This window comes from Schistocerca nitens, chromosome 3 (assembly GCF_023898315.1).
Source record: "Schistocerca nitens isolate TAMUIC-IGC-003100 chromosome 3, iqSchNite1.1, whole genome shotgun sequence".
Taxonomy (NCBI): Eukaryota; Metazoa; Arthropoda; class Insecta; order Orthoptera; family Acrididae; genus Schistocerca; species Schistocerca nitens.
In genome coordinates, this window is record NC_064616.1 from 679796959 (window position 1) to 679820151 (window position 23193).

At 42.8% G+C, this 23193-nt stretch overlaps 1 protein-coding gene and 1 pseudogene across 1 annotated transcript in view; one reads left to right on the top strand and one right to left on the bottom strand.

Annotated features, from left to right (window-relative positions):
• The first annotated feature begins 3162 nt into the window (after nt 1–3162).
• LOC126249386 (uncharacterized) overlaps nt 3163–23193 on the top strand; it is a 238892-nt gene continuing 218861 nt past the window's right edge. Inside the window, exons 1-3 of the mRNA XM_049951039.1 lie at nt 3163–3304; nt 3384–3497; nt 13114–13227. Coding sequence (XP_049806996.1) covers nt 3163–3304; nt 3384–3497; nt 13114–13227 — 370 coding nt within the window. The remainder of the gene's footprint in view (nt 3305–3383; nt 3498–13113; nt 13228–23193) is intronic.
• On the bottom strand, nt 10528–10645 carry LOC126250060 (5S ribosomal RNA; annotated as a pseudogene).

Sequence of the window (23193 nt, forward strand, 5' to 3'; positions counted from 1 at the left end):
TCATATACCTCCTCCCCCACCGACTCTCTCAACTTCTTCTTAAAACATCGTACCGTGGTATCATTAAAAATCCACACTGCTTTGTATGAACATGCTTCAGGTCTGTAAGGTACTAAATTCTTTATTTTCATCAATTGGGCATCATTATCAGATAGCGTATTAACCATTTGGTACACATTAAATGTTTAGCTTGACAACTGTCTATAAAAATGATATCAGTCAGTCCTTCTATCTTGATGCACCCGAGTTGGAAAATTCACTACGGAAATCATATTGAAGCAGTCAAATAATGACTCAAGTTCATTTTTTTCTGTCAGAGTCTTTTCAGAACTCTACAGTCAAATCTCCACAAACCACTAACTGTTTATTCTTGTTTAACAGGTAGCTCAACAATGCATATAGATTCCTTATATGTAGCTGATAGTTTTCTAGAGAGGATCTATAGACTGTTACAGGAGAATTATTCCGCAGTAACAACTCACAAGCGAATGCTTATCGGTTCTGATCGGCTTAAAAACTACTTGTTTCAGTATTTTAATTTTATGTCCAACTTTGACGCACGCTGATAAGCCATAACGTTATGACCACCACACACCGCGACGTTGGATGCCGCCTGGTGGCGTAGGGGCACGTGACGAGGTAACAAAAGAATGTAAGCGGAGCGAACACGGACGAGGAATCACACTAGCGAAGATATTGGCTGCAAATGGGGAAATCCATTGAGATAAGCGACTTTGACAAATGGTTCAAATGGCTCTGAGCACTATGGGACTCAACTGCTGAGGTTATTAGTCCCCTAGAACTTAGAACTAGTTAAACCTAACTAACCTAAGGACATCACAAACATCCATGCCCGAGGCAGGATTCGAACCTGCGACCGTAGCGGTCTTGCGGTTCCAGACTGCAGCGCCTTTAACCGCACGGCCACTTCGGCCGGCGACTTTGACAAATGGGAGATTATTATTTCGCAGATCCTTTGAATGAGTATCTCGAAAACGGCGAAGCTGCTCGAATGTTCACGTGCTATTGTCGTAAGCATCTATGGAAAGAGGTAGAAGAACAGTAAAACTACGACTAGGAACTAAATGGTTGGACGTCGACGAATCTTCACAGGACGTGGGGTGAAGAGGCTTCTCTGCTCTAAAGCAGGAGAGATGGTGATCTGTGGCATCTCCACCGAAAGAGCACAATGCTGGTGCACGCGTAAGTGTTTCAGAGCACACCGTTCATCGTACTTTGTTGAACATGAAGTCGCGCAGCAGATCACACCTACGTGTGTCGTTGGCGACATCGTCAAATAAGGTTGCAGTGGACACGGGACATTCGGGATTCGACCGTCGATCAATGGAAACTTGTCGGCTCCTCGAATGAATCAGGTTTTGCTACACTACGTCGCTCGTCGCCTCCACAAACGCCATAATCGAGGTGAACGGCAGCTCAAAACGTGCAGTTGCTCTGATGAAACAAATTAATTTTATTTTTCCGGAAACACATGTGCACCTCTGACTCCAATGATCGCAGCGATTTTGGCCTTGTGAACTTGTGGCCCCCTTACACTTCCTGTCAAATGCTCAACAAATCTATCCTTCTTCCTCCTACTGAGGTGCAGGCCATAATTTTTTTATCCCCACCTCCCAATAGCAGCAGGTATGAGTCTTCGTTTCCGTGAAAAGCAATTTTTTATTCGGCTGAAAGCTGCATTAACCCAAGTCTAGTCATGGCGCTTCAAAACCTCCACAAACCGCACACGAGTGTGTGTTGTTGCTGCCCCTATTTCCTCATAGTCTCCTTTAATATTATGATCTAAGTTGCTAGCCACGCTGTTTCCTGCTCCTCTTACTGTAATTATCTGAACTTCTTCATCAAAATCTCTGCACAAAGCCCGCCTGTTCACTGTTACCTGGCTAAGGCTGGCACTAGGTGTCATGATGCTCGTGATCTGATATTCCACATCTAGCTTTCCCTGTAGTGTTTGGCCTATACCACTAAAGTGTTTCTACAACTCTACTGCATTCTACTTGACTACTGGATGAGACCCTTCTCCTATTTGATGTAACCAGGCAAACCAACTGGTAAGAAGGAATTGAAATGAGATTTTCGGCCGGCCGTGGTGGCCGAGCGGTTCTAGGCACTTCAGTCCGGAACCACGAGGCTGCTACGGTCGCAGATTCGGATCCTGCCTCGGGCATGGATGTGTGTGAAGTCCTTAGGTTAGTTAGGTTTAAGTAGTTCTAAGTTTAGTGGACTGATGACCTCAGCTGTTAAGTCCCATAGTGCTTAGAGCCATTTGAACCATTTTTTGAGATTTTGGAGGTTTTCTTCTTTTGCTTATTTCTTGTTGCCTTTTGCAGTTCCCATTGTCTCTTTCCTCCTTCAAGCTACCTGAGTAAAAATACGCCGGCCGGGGTGGCCGAGCGGTTCTAGGCGCTACAGTCTGGAACCGCGCGACCGCCACGGTCGCAGGTTCGAATCCTGCATCGGCCATGGATGTGTGTGATGTCCTTAAGTTAGTTAGGTTTAAGTAGTTCTAAGTTCTAGGGGACTGATGACCTCAGAAGTTATGTCCCATAGTGCTCAGAGCCATTTGAACCAATTTCAGCTATAACTACACTGACTGTCTTGTCTCGACTGCATAACCTACAATTCCACGGGAGGGCCTCCTCTGATGCTTTACTGGCCTCGCAGTTCAACTGCCCAAGGGAAACACCAATTCACAATCCTGAAATGTTTCTTCTAGACTCACTAACCTACGGCAACATTCACATTTAGTACACAGGGACGCTATTTCTGCAATAAGCCGAGAAACGTTCTTAAACTGCAATAATGTAAAACCTAATAACTGCAATAATGTAAAACCTAATGAACACTTATCAGCACAGCTAACTTCTGTACGAGAGGTGGATGTTAACATGAGAACGGAAATATCTCATAGATATTCCATGAATCGAAGTTTCAGATTTCAGAAGTCACGAAAAGAATAAAAACTAAAAAAGCGCGATATTTTTAACAGACCCTATCGTAATATTGAGAGAAGCTCTGTAATGTATTAAAAACAGCAATCTAGTCGAGCTGAATAACACAATAAGTAAATAAAAATTGTGCCCGGTGGCGGATATGCGTTCAGAATCTTTGAATTTAGGTTACATATGTCCGTGTAAGGTGATGGGCGCATTTTCTCTGACTGTTTCAGGAGAGCACTGTGAGACTGTCTTCGACGAGTGCGAATCTCAGCCCTGCCAGAACGGTGGACTGTGCTCTGACGAATTCGGTTCCTTTCTTTGTACATGCTCTGTGGGTTTCACAGGTCAGTATGTTCTGAATTCCATCAATCTAAGAATCTTTCGAACCAGTCGCTTTTTTTAATATATTTCTTTTGTCTACAGGAAAACTATGCGAGCTGGATATTGATGAGTGCACTTTGAGCCCCTGCCTGAACGGAGGATGTTGCTCAAATTCTGTTGGAAGCTATTCGTGCTCATGTCGTCCAGGTTTCGAAGGTACTACGACTTTTTACATTGCTTGCAGGGTTACTGATATGCCGTATTGTAAACCCAGGATGAGATGGGGTGAAATTGTTTGATGGAGAGAAAACCTCACAAAGTATCCTGTGTGATCTACAGCCGGTTCAAATGCAAGTGATGGAGCATATGCCAATATTCACAGACATATTACGTTTACTGTATGAGAGAGTCAGTTATGACTCAAAGTGCTGTCAATTTAAGGGACACTATATCGTTAGTGAAGGTATGTCCGCATTAAGTAAGATATAGGATTCTGTCATACATAATAAGAGCTGATCTCCTTTTGAACTCTGAGCCTTGCCCAAAGCCGGCAATTTTGCAAGGTTTTTTTTTTTTTTTTTTTTTTTTTTTTTTTTTTTTTTTTTTTTTTTTTTTTTCCCCAGAAGGCGTAGTGGATGCGTTTTGCATGTGCCTTCTTATGATCTGTTAGTGACATGTCCGTTTGTTATCTATGTTGTGTGTCTATCTGTGACGAATGTTTGTATAGTGTAGTATTACTATTCAGTCGTTATAGATGATTATGGAAGTGAAGAAAAGTGTGAATTCTGGTCTCGTCACATCGTCTATACCAAGGTGGTTGCCGACCTTAATATTCCCCCTTCACTTACATTTGGCTACCAAGAAAGCTGCATACCCACATGAGACACTGCAGATAGATTTTGGATCTATCTTAGGTCACTTGAACACATTTTGGCTGTTACTACCTACATTGCACAACCTCACGTCGCTTTAACAACCCAGTATTGATGATGAAACTTTTTTCCACCACAAGAGTTCGAAAGGATTACCTTCGCGTCACATGTCACCGTATTATCACGCGTCAGCGAACTCGGTTATGAAAACGGGTTAGCAGCCACACAGTGCATAGCAAATTAGATTGGGTAGTTCCAGAGACATTTCACCGTGAAACAGAGACAGAGATGTATGAGGGCTGCCCAGAAAGTCATGCATCGCATTTTCTTTGCTCAGCCGAAGACAATGCTCCGAATGCGAAAAAAAAACGTATGTATTATTTGAAGTCTCCTTAGTGATCGCGCCAAATTTCTATCACTTCCGACAGATGTAGGTGATGTACGTTACAAGCAACGTGCCGGCATTGAATTTCTCACTGCAGAGAAAGAAACTGTGGAGAATATTCACAAACGCTTGTGCAAAGTCTATAGAGCATCTGCTGTCGACAGAAGTACAGTTAGTCGCTGGGCACGGAGGGTGACGTCATCAGAAGGAGGTTCGGTGGAGCTCCACGATTTGCAGCGGTCGAGAAGACTGCTGTCACATCTGACATGTTGCATCGAGCCCTCGGACCTCCACTTGTTTGGGCCAATAAAGGATGCTATTCGTGGAAGACATTTTGAGAACGATGAGGAGGTGATGCACACAGTGAAGCACTGTCTCCGCCACCAGGACAAGGTCAAGGATTCGTACCGACAGGCCATACGCGCCCTTGTTTTGCGCTGGACAAAGACCACAGAACGGAATGGAGTTGCTGTTGTTGTGGTCTTCAGTCCTGGGACTGGTTTGATGCAGCTCTCCATGCTACTCTATCCTGTGCAAGCTCCTTCATCTCCCAGTACCTACTGCAAAGTACATCCTTCTGAATCTGCTTAGTGTATTCATCTCTTGGTCTGCCTCTACGATTTTTACCCTCCACGCTGCCCTCCAATGCTAAATTTGTGATCCCTTGATGCCTCAAAACATGTCCTACCAACCGATCCCTTCTTCTAGTCAAGTTGTGCCACAAACTTCTCTTCTCCCCAATCCTATTCAACACCTCCTCATTAGTTACGTGATCTACCCACCTTATCTTCAGCATTCTTCTGTAGCACCACATTTCGAAAGCTTCTATTCTCTTCTTGTCCAAACTACTTATCGTCCATGTTTCACTTCCATACATGGCTACACTCCATTCAAATACTTTCAGAAACGACTTCCTCACACTTCCTGACACTTAAATCTATACTCGATGTTAACAAATTTCTCTTCTTCAGAAACGATTTCCTTGCCATTGCCAGTCTACATTTTATATCCTCTCTACTTCGACCATCATCAGTTATTTTACTCCCTAAATAGCAAAACTCCTTTACTACTTTAAGTGCCTCATTCCCTAATCTAATTCCCTCAGCATCACCCGATTTAATTTGACTACATTCCATTACCCTCGTTTTGCTTTTGTTGATGTTCATCTTATATCCTCCTTTCAAGACACTGTCCATTCCGTTCAACTGCTCTTCCAAGCCCTTTGCTGTCTCCGACAGAATTACAATGTCATCGGCGAACCTCAAAGTTTCTACTTCTTCTCCATGAATTTTAATACCTACTCCGAATTTTTCTTTTGTTTCCTTTACTGCTTGCTCAATATACAGATTGAATAACATCGGGGAGAGGCTACAACCCTGTCTCACTCCTTTCCCAACCACTACTTCCCTTTCACGCCCCTCGACTCTTATAACTGCCATCTGGTTTCTGTACAAATTGTAAATAGCCTTTCGCTGACTGTATTTTACCCCTGCCACTCTCAGAATTTGAAAGAGAGTTTTCCAGTTAACATTTTCAAAAGCTTTCTCTAAGTCTACAAATGCTAGAAACGTAGGCTTGCCTTTTCTTAATCTTTCTTCTTAGATAAGTCGTAAGGTTAGAATTGCCTCACGTGTTCCAACATTTCTACGGAATCCAAACTGATCTTCCCCGAGGTCCGCTTCTACCAGTTTTTCCATTCGTCTGTAAGGAATTCGCGTTAGTACTTTGCAGCTGTGACTTATTAAACTGATAGTTCGGTAATTTTCACATCTGTCAACACTTGCTTTCTTTGGGATTGGAATTATTATATTCTTCTTGAAGTCTGAGGGTATTTCGCCTGTCTCATACATCTTGCTCACCAGATGGTAGAGTTTTGTCATGACTGGCTCTCCCAAGGCCATCAGTAGTTCTAATGGAATGTTGTCTACTCCCGGGGCCTTGTTTCGACTCAGGTCTTTCAGTGCTCTGTCAAACTCTTCACGCAGTATCTTATCTCCCATTTCGTCTTCATCTACATCCTCTTCCATTTCCATAATATTGTCCTCAAGTACATCGCCCTTGTATAAACCCTCTATATACTCCTTCCACCTTTCTGTCTTCCCTTCTTTGCTTAGAACTGGGTTGCCATCTGAGCTCTTGATATTCATACAAGTGGTTCTCTTCTCTCCAAAGATTTCTTTAATTTTCCTGTAGGCAGTATCTATCTTACCCCTAGTGAGACAAGCCTCTACATCCTTACATTTGTCCTCTAGCCATCCCTGCTTAGCCATTTTGCACTTCCTGTCGATCTCATTTTTGAGACGTTTGTATTTCTTTTTACCTGCTTCATTTACTGCATTTTTATATTTTCTCCTTTCATCAATTAAATTCAATATTTCTTCTGTTACCCAAGGATTTCTACTAGCCCTCGTCCTTTTACCTACTTGATCCTCTGCTACCTTCACTATTTCGTCTCTCAAAGCTACCCATTCTTCTTCTACTGTATTTCTTTCCCCCATTCTTGTCAATCGTTCCCTAATGCTCTCACTGAAGCTCTCTACAACCTCTGGTTCATTCAGTTTGTCCAGGTCCCATCTCCTCAAATTCGCACCTTTTTGCAGTTTCTTCAGTTTTAATTTACAGTTCATAACTAGTAGATTGTGGTCAGAGTCCACATGTGCCCCTGGAAATATCTTACAGTTTAAAACCTGGTTCCTGAATCTCTGTCTTACCATTATATAATCTATCTGAGACCTTCCAGCATCTCCAGGCTTCTTCCATGTATACAACCTTCTTTTATGATTCTTGAACCAAGTGTTAGCTATGATTAACTTATGCTCTGTGCAAAATTCTACCAGGCGGCTTCCTCTTTCATTTCTTAGTCCCATTCCATATTCACCTACTACGTTTCCTTATCTTCCTTTACCTACTATCGAGTTCCAGTCACCCATGACTATTAAATTTTCGTCTCCCTTCACTACCTGAATAATTTCTTTTATCTCATCATACATTTCCTCAATCTCTTCGTTATCTGCGGAGTTAGTTGGCATATAAACTTGTACTACTGTGGTAGGCGTGGGATTCATATCTATCTTGGCCATAATAATGCGTTCACTAAGCTGTTGGTACTTGCTTACCCGCATTCCTATTTTTTTATTCATTATTAAACCGACTCCTGCATTACCCCTATTTGAGTTTGTATTTATAACCCTGTAATCACCTGACCAAAAGTCTTGTTCCTCCTGCCACCGAACTTCACTAATTCCCACTATATCTAACTTTAACCTATCCATTTCCCTTTTTAAATTTTCTAACCTACCTGCCCGATTAAGGGATCTGACATTCCACGCTCCGATCCGTAGAACGCCAGTTTTCTTTCTCCTGATAACGACGTCCTCTTGAGTAGTCCCCGCCCGGAGATCGGAATGGGGGACTATTTCACCTCCGGAATATTTTACCCAAGAGGACACCATCATCATTTAATCATACAGTAAAGCTGCATGTCCTCGGGAAAAATTACGGCTGTAGTTTCCCCTTGCTTTCAGCCGTTCGCAGTACCAGCACAGCAAGGCCGTTTTGGTTAATGTTACAAGGCCAGATCAGTCAATCATCCAGACTGTTGCCCCTGCAACTACTGAAAAGGCTGCTGCCCCTCTTTAGGAACCACATGTTTGTCTGGCTTCTCAACAGATACCCCTCCGTTGTGGTTGCACCTACGGTACGGCCATCTGTATCGCTGAGGCACGCAAGCCTCCCCACCAACGGCAAGGTCCATGGTTCATGGGGGGATTACGTGAAAATATAGGATGTGTAGATAAAAAACACAATTCTTCGTCTGTTTGTTTCTCATTATGTTCAATAAGGAATTGTTGAAGAAAAAAATGCGGTACATTACTTTCTGGGCAACCCTCGTATTTAAAAATCATCCAGATTTATAATGCATATGTAAAGCTCTTAAATGCTACTGCAAATTTAGAGAACAGTACCCAGATAGACAGGGATACTGAGTGATGAAAGTACTTACCATTAGACACTTCACATTTCTGGTGCGAGTAAAAACTCATTCCTACCCGCAACTGATCATAAAAATGAAATTCACTCTACACCCCAGACGTTTTAAAGAGCGGCTGTGTGAAAGGCTTACCGATTTCAAGAGTTTTTTCTTACTGCATTTCTGTAGGGAAGAGATAGTGGTCAGCATCAAGGTCTACAAACAATAAAACTATGGAATTAAATTACCTACGAATGCACTTTCAGTTTAGTCACGTCTACTGTATAGACAAAGGCAGAGGTCTCTTCTGCTGTTATCTGATGTGCTTATGAAGTTAAAACAGTTTTATCCACAATTCCAATCATAAATAAATGTCTTCTGCTATATTCCAGTTGATACTTTATGCGGATAAACCAGAAATGAATTAGGTCGTATAATTGCATATTTTTGTCCCTGATTCCAGTTCTCTCTGGACTGTTCCTATTACTGACATGTATTATCCTTTCTTAGTCATCACACAAAATTTGAATAGTAGGCAATTTTAGTTTCAGTAAGCCATCAACAGTATACACTAGTTCGAAAAAGAAGCAGTAACCACTACGTTCGCCTATCCGCTACCTCCGCCTTATTGCTTCTTCCAGTTCTGGGAGACTTCTTTCATACATGTTGTACTTTTGGGCGAAGGATAAAGATTGTCGACTCCGCCTGTTTCTTCAATAGCTGGAGCAGTGTCATCCTCGCTAACTCCCATTTTCTTGATAAACAGTTGCTTGAAAGATTTAATTTCATCAGCCGCATCTTTTTAATTGAGAGGTTCATAATTTTTGTGTTTAGACAAAATACATTCTGCGACCGTTGATAAGGCGTGATAGATGTCAAAGTGTGCGTGCCACTGCTTCACCCGAACCGGCCTCACGCTGGGCTTAGCCTGACACCTGTGAGCAGCTGTCCTGCACTGGAGCGTCCATTCCTATAAGCAGTCCTATCTACCTGTGGATAATGTATACCTCTAACGGGTCATTTACGTATTGTCGTGTTTCTGCAAATGGTTGTTTAGGAAGGAAATTGGAGACGATCTTCCGTAAGGATAGATCTTAGTATACTAGACTCCGAAGCACGAAAATATGGCATGAAAGAAACTATCTACACAGAAACTTAACCTTCAGAGGAAATTTAGTCATCGGACCTGACATTGTTTGTAAACATACACACAATTACCATGAGCACGCGCTGCTTACAGGTGAAATGCCAAACTCCAATGGATTGTAGCATTTCAGTTGAAAGTGAAGCATCAGTTGCGACTCATTAGAGAAGTCTGTGGAACAAGGAAAACCGCTCCCAATGATCATGACCGCATCATCACGTTATGTGCAGACGGCAACACAGCCAGGGAAGTTGCTCAACACGTGCATCTGTTTCAACGTGATGTGCGGACATTAAATCTGTACCAGTCGACAGGTTGTACTGAGGACTTACACCACATAGGTCGTCCGCGTTCGAGCGGTGCACAGGATGATAGATATCTACGACTTTGGAGGCAAAGGAGCAGTGGGTTGAGTGTTTCCAGGACTGAATTCGGTGTTCGAAGAGGCTGCAGCACGTCATGTATCGCGTCAAACTGGTAGGAGACGATAGCGTGATGCGAATCTCTATTTCCGACGACCAAGACGAGCACCATGTCGTACATCATAACACCATGAAGTCGGTTACAAACTTACAGGACATGATGTAGAATGAACCTTCCAGCATTGGCGTTGGGTGTCGTTATGGACAAAACTCGGATCTGTTTATATCCTGATAATCGAGGACAACGTATTTGGGACTCCGTCTTCAGGCCACGAGTGACCTACCGGGACTATCCGACCGCCGTGTCATCCTCATGGAGGATGCGGATAGGAGGGGCGTGGGGTCAGCACACCGCTCTCCCGGCCGTTATAATGGTATTCTTGATCGAAGCCGCTACTATTCGGTCGAGTAGGTCCTCAATTGGCAATACGAGGCTGAGTGCACCCCGAAAAATGGCAACAGCGCATGGTGGCCTGGATGGTCACCCATTCAAGTGCCGACCACGCCCGACAGCGCTTAACTTCGGTGATCTCACGGGAACCGGTGTATCCACTGCGGCAAGGCCGTTGCCTAACGTATTCGGGGGCAACCCAGTAATACTGAGAGCCTCCAACACCGTGTCGCATGTATACAAAAAGGTGTTGATGGAGTAATATTCTGGGATGGCCTTACATGGGGTCACCGTACACAAGTTGTGGTTGTTAAGGGCAACCTCACTGCTCCACGGTACAGGGAAGAGATTCTACAACAAATAGTAGGACCTAATTGTCAAAATTTTGGAGACAATTCTATCTTCATTGTTGATAACTCGCGCATTCATCGTGCTGTTCCCGTGAACACGTTCCTTCAGCATGCTAGGGTCACCATAATGGTGTGGCCTGATTGTTCCCCGGATGTTAAAACAATCGAACATGTGTGGGCTCGATTCACGCGAGCTGGTTTTGGTCGTCGACAACGACCACGAACTCTGCGTGACTCATGGAGAATCGCCATTGGAGAGGGGGACACTGTGGAATAGGGCTAGCTAGCTTGATGATCTCATCGATGGTATGACACGACGGATACAAGCGTCAGTCGAGCAAGGGAATGTTTCACCACGTATTGACGTTGCTCAGGTGTGCTGCGAAAAACACCTAACGGAGACAGGTGATTTTATCGTTACAGAATATTTTTTATGTTTATTTCGTGACTGACACACTGCAAATGCATATACATGCATGCTTCAGAGTCAGTGTTTGTTTTCTGTACCATGGATTTTGAAATAAAGTGATGCAAAACTTTTGTTGGTGTGTGTACATCGAACACGTATAGTTAGTTATATGGGCAACAATAACAAACAGTGATGTAAAATACTTTATTACCTGATGAAAGCCTTTAAATTTCACAGCATATTGCAGGGTTGCATTATTGGGTTGTGAATGATGCTCGAGAGGGCACTTAATTCCTTGTGGATCTTGCTATCGAAAATCAAGGTAAATTAAACTTCATCTTCACATCGTCGTCGAGATCATGATAAACGGAGAACTTACTCTGTCGTGGTCTTCTTGAAGGAACTGCCTCAGCATGTGTCTCACGTTCTTAAGAATTTCTCTGTCGAGAATGATAAACTGAAATTTGAACTCGATATGTAACTTCCTCTTGTCTCGTTCAGTGAGGTAGTGCAGGAAATTCTGTAATTTAAAAGGATGGTAGCGGAAAGTCCTGCAGTCAGGAGCGGCACTCCCACCTCCTCTAGTGCTGTGGATATCATAGTTTGACCTCCAAGAGGATTTATTCCAACTGGCACATAACTATAGCCGCCGTGCTGCGTTTACGTTTGAATCAGATTATCAACTTATTTTAATATGGTGCACCGTCAAAATCCTGTTGGGTCTAATCTGCCTTGGATTTAATGTGGTATCGGTCGTTTCGGCGTTAAATGTAATGTTCGATGAGCACTGTTGTCGCTATCGTGAGTCTTGCCACCATGACAGCGTGGGTGATCTCAGTGCTTACCATTTCGAGTACAAATATAGGCATTTTCGAAATAAATGGTTCTAGCTCCGTCATAAGTTGCATTGAGAAGAACCTTTATTTTGTTTCTTGATGGTAACTAGTTTCGGACACCTATGTTGATTTTCAAACCACCTGCACCATTAGTGTGACAAATACAGGCAATATCCTATGTACAAAAACTGCCTCTGCAGTGGTGATCAAATGGGCACTATGGACGACTCAACAACAGTAAATAGACCACACAGGACGGACATTAGTGTTCTCTAATATCTGGACATTAGAGACTTCTAATGTCCGTCCTATGTGGTTTATTTAGTGATGTCAAGTGCGGTTCTAGGCGCTACAGTTTGGAACCGGGCGACCGCTACGGTCGCGGGTTCGAATCCTGCCTCGGGTTGGATGTGTGTGATGTCTTTAGGTTAGTTAGGTTTAATTAGTTCTAAGTTGTAGGCGACTGATGACCTCAGAAGTTAAGTCGCATAGTGCTCAGAGCCATTTGAACCATTTAAGTCGGCCTTAGCCCCGCTTTGGTCGCCACCGCAGGAGCTGTTTTTGTACATAAGCTATTGCCTGTATCTGTCACAGTTACTATACGGATGCTTTTAAAATGGACACAGCTGGCCGAAACTAGTCACCACCAAGAAATTAAAAAAAAAAAGATACTTCTCAGTGCAACTTATGGCGGAGCTACAACTATTTATTGAAATTATAAAACATGATGTGGGACCTATTTTCCACCTGACGCATGCTGCAAATTCGTAAACACACACTTTCGTTCAAAGTAGAATCATCTGTAAGATACAAGTCTTGGGGTTGAGTCCTACTTAGCAGACTCTATTGACATCTCCCACCACGCAGTCATAATATTTATTTTGTAGTTAACTAATATAGCGTAACTCAAACGTAGCATATTCTACTACCGAAAGATTCCTAAGGAATAAATAACGTTTTGTTTATTTTAAATAAATAGTCCTGGTAGCTAGCAACTTTGTTACTTACTCGAAGTTCGTATTACGATCTTACAAACAATGTTATTTTTCACAGGGAAATCCTGCGAAGTAAATATTAATGAATGCTCGTCCAGCCCCTGCAGTGACAACGGCCTCTGCGTGGACGGCGCTAACAACTTCACGTGCAGCTGCTACGACGGATTTGAAGGTTTGTAGTAACTTAACTCAATAACTGTATCAATCATGATATGGAAACCGAGATCGAATCAAGTGTTTCGCCTTGCAGCTGGCCACATAGTAAAATAGTGAAAATGATGATTTCTCGTGTACTTATACGCACTTGTCTCGCTCTTTCGGTACAAAAAGTAGACAGTAGCTTGTTACTGGACAGTCTCCCCGACTCGCTCTGACGATGGCTGAATGGTTTACGGCCGAAATATTAGCAGTAGACGAAGAATGGATACAGCTGAATTCCCTTAATTTTATGGATCAGTTAATACCTCATGAGAACTTGATCTTCCAGATTTTCTTCGAGTCACAGTAAAACTGCTCCTTCCATTGTGGAGAAAAGAGCTGATGTAGAAAAATTTCAGTTTCAAACTTTTGCCGCATATTGCGAAGCACATCATTACTTATAATGTTTTCGTAACTATCAGAGTTCGTTTTTCCATTAAGCCAGCCTAATAACCAGGGATAACAGCGGCAGATAATTACACATCTCCATCGAATTTCACAGCCGCCGCACGGCTCATAGGTAATGATATCTGCCAAGCCTACACAAACGCACATGTGTCCCGCACCATGTACTGCGACCCATCATTCAAAGATACCTTCTTACATAGTTCTTAAGACCAACGACATAGCTGTAAGTATCACACTGAACAACGTCATTTTGCCACTATCCAAACTAATGGTCTGACCTGAAAGCAAAAGAAAACAACTGCACATCGTTACGTCTTCGACGAATTTCACTGTAACCACAACGCACACAACTAATTACAGTTGGCCGGACACCCATATGATTCCCGTACCGTGTTCTGTGACTCACCGCTACATAGAACATCATTAGCCAATTCCACACAACAATGGGGTACATGTACTACACGCACCACACTAGCAACGCCACGCATTTGACCTTGCAGTCAGTGCGTTTTGGACTGTAGCATGGCTATGTACACTATTCTCGTCGCCTCCTGATGGATCATTCTGTCGCTGATCATATTGTACATGTGGTGTGGGTGACATTCCCAAGTGTCGTCAGGCTCATTTTCTTTGCGGTTTCGGCAGATATTTGCAATTTTCGTTTCCGAAATGCATAACTAGAGTCAGTCGAAACAGATACCGCTCATCACTTGTTTCATGGATGCCCCGTCGGTTAAAAACGAAATTATTTTTAATAGCAGAATTTTGTGGGTCTCTTCAAAAGAGACTTCCAAAATTAGTGCAGTGCGATGTTAGTCTTATGGATATATATTATGTGGGACAGTAAAACATGAAGAATAACCAGTACTACAATATCCAACGGTGATTGTCACTGCCAAGCAGCAGTGCTACTCAGCCGCTGCTGGACTACTGCTGGGTTCTAATCCTGCATGGGGCATGGATGTGTGTGATGTCCTTAGGTTAGTTAGGTTTAAGTAGTTCTAACTTCTAGGGGACTGATGACCTCAGTTTTTACGTCCCACAGTGCTCAGAGCCATTTGAGCCAGTTCTGTTGTTTTACTGTGTATGTTAATACATGTCGATAAAACTAATATCGCACTGGGTTAATTCTGGACCTCTCTTTTGAATGGGCCCACAAAATTCTGCTCTAAAAATAACTTTGCTTTTAACAGGGAAGAAACCGACGCTTTCTGTTGGCACATGACAGACCTGATAAGTATTAGTTGCTTGGGCTGGCTCCAACTACAAATTGCAAAAACGAAATTGCAAATATCTGCCGAAAAATCAGAGAATTATATATAGTAAGCTAGCCAACAGAGATTACGTTTATTTACTTATTGCCGAACTAGTATCGACCGCACATCCCCATCACCAGCGGTATCTTACATAGTAATTTCTTAGCATATTTCAAAGACGTTTGTCAGTAACATATACATAGTTAGATAATTACAGGAACGTTGTTGGCAAACATCTGTGGAATGTGCTAAGGTACCAGAGTACATGATGCCGCTGATCATGGGCAAGGCGCTCGATATTAGTCCAACAATAAATAAATAAAAGTAATCTCTGTTGGGTAGCTTATTGCAGAAAGGTACCTGTCCGAAATTTATAAATTTCTCTGTTTTGACGGTATGGTTGTGAATGGATAAATGCATTGTTTACCTAAAAATTGAAACGTTTTTCAACGCTAACACAGGTCGTCAATTTTCCGTTTATTGTAGATAGGGAGCTAGACTGGGGCATGTTGCTGGAAGAAGGAGAGATACTATAGTCTCGATGACGTCTTTGAGCTCATAAAACATTCCTGAAAAAACGATAAGAAGTTTCTGTTGTTCAAATAAAGGTGGCTTCTTTTATCGACTACAGTTCTTGGTGCCTTACATTCCATAAAAGCAGGTACTAGAGCGATGATTCGTATGGTAAATTCGTTCCTAGACACCAGAAAAGGATTCTCACTATTTCAAAATTCCATGAGATGAACTTTTCAGCTGAAAATCCGCGTATAGTGTTACGTGCAACATGGATGCCGCTGGCTTGACGATGGACGCTTTTAGGATGAGGGAAGCTGTACAACCTCTGAAATTTCCTTCACAGCAAGCCTTCATATCTATAGTGCCTATTAATAACAACAAAATGGATTACATCAAGAAATCTTTGGTCATTATCCCTCAAGACAAGATGCAGTTTTGGAATTCAGTTACATCATAGCCGACAACAACATCATCTCATGATGCAGATGAAGATAACTGAGTGATGCAACCATATAAAACGTCGCATATTATTCAGAAATATGTAGCAAACCATGTCTATTACAGTAAAAGACGTTAATATATACAAATCTATTTTAAAACAAGTAGCTTAATTTTAAAATTAATTTGAAAACGCAGTGTACTGCAGAAATGTAACTTGTCCAACACCAACACAACGTCGTCCCCCTCGTTCCTCTTACATCATACTTGACATTTACGTGCATACGACAAGCAAGTACACCTACATCAAGACATACGTGTCAGGTGATAAAATGCGTTAAAGCAGGTCTATCCTGTTATTTATTTCTACAGTTTTAAAACTGAAGCAACCACAGCTAAAATAGATACACATTATTGCTTGACAGTTCATACAGTGAATAGATTTTTTAAAAATACATGTGTTAAAACTATTAAAATGAAACTGAAGCTGTATTTGTTCAGGTCACTTATAAACCAATACAACCAATTTCGCAACTTTGAAGTTGTATCTTCTGGTGCAAATACAAATGTTATGTCATAAGTTACACAAAATGTGTGTGAAATCTTATAGGACTTAACTGATAAGGTCACCAGTCCCTAAGCTTACACACTACTTAACCTAAATTATACTAAGGACAAACACACACACCCATGCCCGAGGGAGAACTAGAACCTCCGCCGGGACCAGCAGCACAGTCCATGACTGCAGCGCCTTAGACCATAAGTTACAAAATGCCACAGAGTAACAATTGGCGTGGCTAGGTGAGGTTTCAGCCCTCCTCAGTTGTTAAAAAGACCATCATCAATTATGCAACTCATGTCTGCGTTAACTCGCTAATTCCTACACTTTCCGATCGAAGTATGCTCTTGCCAGCCTATACCAAGCTATTCAGGAAAGTGCTGGGCCCTGTAGTAGCAAAAGCCGACACACTCATGTGTATTAACAACTGCATTTTAAAAAAATCTGTTCACTGTATGAATTGTCAAGAAATCATGTACAACTATTTCAACTGTGGTTGCCCGAGTTTTAAAATTATCTGTAACGACTTGCCAAGTATAGCTAGAAAGGCATATCATGATTAGTGGACCATATTTTTCCTAATTACATTGTGAATAGATGGAATAAGCGTGCTCATGTGTTAGCAAGTTAAGCCATGACTTTTTGTTTACGTGCACAAATCCGCGAATTGTATATGAAAAAAGATAGAACTAATAAGGCGCTGCATATAGCAAAGTTGAAGCTAGCAAGTATGAGTAGCATGAAGAACTTTGATGCAACACGAGAACACGAGAATGAGTGTCTCAATAGATTAAGTAACAGCCTGTCTTCGGTTCTAAATTACAAAACTTAAGTTATCGAAGTAGCGAACCTCACCCTTCTAGCACTCCTCAAAGGGCGTTTAAATTAACCCCCCCTCGGGTTTGCAACCTAACTGACGTTAGGTTCAACAACAGTGAAACACGGCTACTTGAGATAGGCTTATCACGAAATACTACGAAGCCCATATCCCAAAAACAAATTGATTATTTCATTGCACGTTCCTTAACCGCCAGGGATGGCGGTCTATTTTCAACTGCCCAGAGAAATGAACAGCTATTAAAATTAATAAGGTAATCCCGTGACACATTCAACATCAAGGGGTTGGTCTACATGAGTATTTGGAGTTAATGTCGAAAAACGCAGCTCTTCGCACCATTAACAAAAAAACCTAGATGACCATAGAGCAATCATAGTAAAGGCAGCTATGGGTAAACGAGTATTGTTGTGAAGGAGGATGAATACGTACCCAAAGTACAGGATTCCTTCGAAGAAAACAATTTTTCTCGCAGTAGATTTGACCCTACTCCAAAGTTTTTGGTCCAGTTGAAGAAAGACAAAAATTCCACTTCATCTTTTCCCACCCCTTTTCAAAAGAGTTCTCTCATACCCATGAATCCACAAGCACCCAGGCGAAGAGCGGTTATCAGATGGGTCTTCCGGCGCGTCCGGCCGTTAACTTCAGAAATGCTATTGGCTACCAGGCATGAAAGTTATGAGCCAACTACACACATCGAAAAAAGTTTTACATCATCCCAGTTCCCAGAACTCCTGAAGATAGGCGTTGACTGTGGATATTGTATCACAAACACAGTCCCTCTGACTGTTCAGAGATGTCACTAAACCCGCCCAAAGATGTAAACAACCATGCATCAACAGCGCCTATTAGACGGAGGGGGTCCGATAGCCGATCAGTTCCAGTCATTGCACCAGGAAGGAGGTACGCGGCTCGTGTTGCCTGTAGTTCAACCATGCCTAGACTGTCAATACCGCGGGTTGATCGCTTCCGCATTGTTACTTTGTGCCAACAAGGGAAGAGTCGAGGCGTCTCGGAGTGAACCAAAGCGATGTTCTTAAGATATGGGAGATACAGAGAGACAGGAACTGTCGATGACATGTCTCGCTCAGGCCGCCCAAGGGCTACTACTGCAGTGGATGACCGCTACCTATGGACTATGGCTCGGAGGACCCTGACAGCAGCGCCACCGTGTTGAATAATGTTTTTCGTGCAGCCACAGAACGTCGTCTTACGACTCAAACTGTGTGCAATAGGCTGCATGATGCACAATTTCGCTCCAGACGTCCATGGCAAGGCCCATCTTTGCAACCACGACACCATGCAGCGCGGTACAGATGGGCCTAACAACTTGCCGACTGGACCGCTTAGGATTGGCATCACGTTCTCTTCACCAATGATTGTCGCATATGCTTTCAACCAGACAATAGTTGGCAACGTGTTTGGAGACAATCAGGTCAGGCTGAACGCCTTAGACACACTGTCCTGCGAGTGCAGCAAAGTGGAGGTTCCCTGCTGTTTTGGGGTGGCATTAGGTGATGCCGACGTACGCCGCTGGTGGTCATGGTAGGCGCCCTAACGGTTGTACGATACGTGAATGCCGTCCATATCGGCTCCAAATTTGCGAGGCATTCGTCCTAATGGACAGCAATTCGCGCCCCCATCGTGCACATCTTGTGAATGATTTCCTTCAGGATAACGACATCGCTCGACTAGAGTGGTCAGCATGTTCTGCAGACATGAACCCTATCGAACATGCCTGGGACAGATTGAAAAGGGCTGTTTGTGACCGACCAACCACTCTGAGGGATCTCCGCCGAATCGCCGTTGAGGAGTGGGACAATCCAGACCAACAGTGCCTTGATGCACCCATCTAGTTTTTTGTTACACAACCGTTCACATCTAATTTCCATTCTAAATGACTTGAACATTCCCACTGATGTCAACATAGCATCTTTAGATATTAAAAATATATATACCTACGTACCTACGGACCAAGTCCGGAATATTATTGCTGAAAATCTTCGTACCCATAGATGTCTACCCGACGAAATTAATGAAATGCTGAAGTCGTAGGAATTATTCTTAATTATAGTTACTTCTAATTTGGTGACTCTTGTCATTCAAAAACAGGGACTAGCAATGGGTTGTCCTTTGTCTCACTGCCTGGCAAACAGTATTCAGTCCAAGTCTGCACACGATTTTGTGCATAATGCCCATCTTGCGGTAGAGAAATCCTCGGTTGGTTTCGTTACGTTGATGGCGTTCTCTTACTGTTTTAAGGCCGCAATGACTTTTGCGGTATCCTTGTGGGCCATCTGAGTTCACATCAGTCTGATATTCCATTTACAGTCGAACACAGTGTTAATGGCACATTTCATTACCTTGATTTCTTACTCATATTAAGAAACAGTTTTTTTGTTTTTGATATTTACCAGATACCGTCTGCTACTGACAACGTACTCCATCGTTCTTCTTATCATCCCATGAAATATAAAAAGGCTGCCTTTCGTTCGCTTCTTTACCGCCTCCATCAGGTCCCCCTAACACCCCACACTTTCGATCGGGAGTACCAAGCTACACAAACTATCGCACTATCTAATGGTTACGATACAAATTGTGTTCACAGTATTGATAAGGACGTATTGAGCGAGACACGTTCTGGCAGTAACCACTCCACGGTTTCTACCATTTTATCATCTGTTAAGCAGGGCAACAAGTACTACCACAGCGTTTCCTACTATGGCTCCCGTCCAGAAAGAATAGATAATCATTTAAAAAAGAATAACATAAATTCAGCATTTTTCATTCCGCAGAATGTAGGTTCCATGTATAGACACAGGGAACAGTGAATCACCAACCCATCTAAGAACACAGGAGTTATCCATTTCCTGTAATGACTGTTCTCAAAAGTACAGTGAAAAAACGGATAGGGCTTTCGAAATTAGCTTTAAAAAAAATCTCAACGTGAGCAGTTATAAATCCGCGCTAACATCTTATTTATGAGATAACCAACATTCTATTTCAAATCTACACAACTTGGATATACTACATAAAGAGAGAAAGCGCTGTCTTAAATGTGCTCTCCATTAAAATTGCTACACCAAGAAGAAGTGCAGATGATAAACGGGTATACATAGGACAAATATATTATACTAGAACTGACATGTGATTACATTTTCACGCAATTTGGGTGCATAGATCCTCAGAAATCAGTACCCAGAACAACCACCTCTGGCCGTAATAACGGCCTTGATATGCCTGGGCATTGAGTCAAACAGAGCTTGGATGGCGTGTACAGGTACAGCTGCCCATGCGGCTTCAACACGGTACCACAGTTCATCAAGAGTAGTGACTGGCGTATTGTGACGAGCCAGTTGCTCGGCCACCATTGACCAGACGTTTTCAGTTGGTGAGAGATCTGGAGAATGTCATGGCCAGGGCAGCAGTCGAACATTTTCTGTATCCAGAAAGGCCCGTACAGGACCTGCAAAATGCGGTCGTGGATTATCCTGCTGAAATGTAGGGGTTCGCAGGGATCTAATGACGGGTCATAACACATCTGAAATGTAACGTCCACTGTTCAAAGTGCCGTCAATTTGAACAAGAGGTGACCGAGACGTGTAACCAGTGGCACCCAATACCATCACGCCGGGTGATACGCCAGTATGGCGATGACGAATACACGTTTCCAATGTGCGTTCACCGCGATGTCGCCAAACACGGATGCGACCATCATGATGCTGTAAACAGAAACAGGATTCATCCCAAAAAATGACGTTTTGCCATTCTTGCACCCAGGTTCATCGTTGAGTACACCGTCGCAGGCGCTCCTGTCTGTGCCGCAGCGTCAAGGGTATCCGCAGCCATGGTCTCCGAGCTGATAGTCCATGCTGCTGCAAACGTCGTCGTACTGTTCGTGCAGATGGTTATTGTCTTTTAAACGTCCCCATCTGTTGACTCAGGGATCGAGACGTGGCTGCTCGATCTGTTACAGCCATGCGGATAAGAGGCCTGTCATCTCGACTGCTAGTGATACGAGGCCGTTGGGCTCCAGCACCGCGTTCCGTGTTACCCTCCTGAACTCACCGATTCCATATTCTGCTAACAGTCATTGGATCTCGACTAACGCGAGCAGCAGTGTCGCGATACGATAAACCGCAAGCGCGATAGGCTACAACCCGACCTTTATCGAAGTCGGAAACGTGATGGTACGCATTTCTCCTCCTTACACGAGGCATCACAACAACGTTTCACCAGGCAACGCCGGCGGTCAACTAATGTTTGTGTATGAGAAATCGGTTGGAATCTTTCTTCATGTCAGCACGTTGTAGGTGTCGCTCTGAAAAGCATCTTCGTCCTGTCGGTTAAATTTCGCGTCTTTAGCACGTCATCTTCGTGGTGTAGCAATTTTAATGGCCAGTAGTCCATAAGACAGTCCCCTGATAATACTCTCAATAATGAAACGGAGTTAAGTCACCGAGCTTAATTGACCAATTTTGACTACTTAAATTTCTGAAGTTAGGCGTCTCATCATCTGATTAGTTGGTTAGCTTACTGCAGCTTTTTTACATTAAATTCATGACTACTTCCACTGCTGGTCCACTTGAAGGTCATCTGTTCTATTTAATGTCTACACTGTTTCAATAATTGATAATTGCGTTTTAATGATTCAGAAATAAGTATTTCATCTTAGCAACATTATTGTATTTAGTAATATTCCGGTTCAGTTTTATGTAATACACAGAGCCGGGTCTAATAGCGGGTGACCGTAAGTCACCAGCAAAGCACTAGCGTCGAGCTTTCTTATTTTCCGTGTTACTCGTGTTAGTTCAGTTTCCGTCACCGTGTCAGCATCCGCTTCGACAATATAAGGGACGCTCGTAGCTTATGTTGTCAGCTGGTATGTTGATGGAGAACACATATGAGCGAGTTGGCTTTTGTCACTACAGGCGCAGTACATCCCGCAATATCATCTACCAGGGGCATTTGGTTCCCTGAAATAGGCCGACAAGACCATATTTTAATCGGAATGTGCAGTTCGCGACTTAACACAGACATGACTTTCATCATTGACGATGGTCTTTTTATCAATTGACGATGGTTTTTTATCAAGTGAGGATGGCTGAAACCTCATCCAACCACGCCAGTTGTTACCCTGCAGCATTCTGTAACCTATGAGATAACATTTAAGTTGCATCTTCTGATGCAAATGTAAAAGTTGCGAAACCGGTTGTGTGGGTTTGTAAGTGAGATGAATAAATGCAGCTATAATGGACCATTGGACATTTCATTCCGTTTAATTTTATGTTTTTAACACCTTTATTTTAAAAAACTATTCATTGTATGAATTGTCAACCAATAATGTATAACTGTTTTTGCTTTAGTTGCCCCTGTTTTAAAATTCTCGGATATTACACACGAACACGCGTACTCTAACATAAACTCTGTCACAGAAAGCCCGAAGTTATGAACGTATCACTCATTCCTGTTGAATTCAAAAAATTGTCTATATTGCCCCCTTCTAACAAGAGACACATATCTCATGTTGTCGTATTTTACCTCGAATTCATTGTCCATAAACTTTCAGACACGTATGCAAGGTGTCACAGTAGCTAGGGCACTAGACTCTGGTTTATGAAGTGCCATGTTCACATTCTCTTCTAGCCTTCCAGATTTTGGTTCCCCATGATCTCACTGGATTGATTAAGCGAGTTTCCCGAAAAGTTGCTTTGAAAGTGAAGAGACCAGTTTTCTTCTTCCTCCTTGTCTCTAAAGGCTTCATCGTCGACAGGACGTTAAGCCACAACCTTCTTTTGTTTTGATTTCGTCTTGTCTTGGCATGCATAGTGCATTTCTCGTAAGCACAACGCAATGGAGATTATACAAACAGATTTCCGTTACTGCTCTCTCGAGTGGGACAGGAAATAGAAAAATTAGTAATGGTAT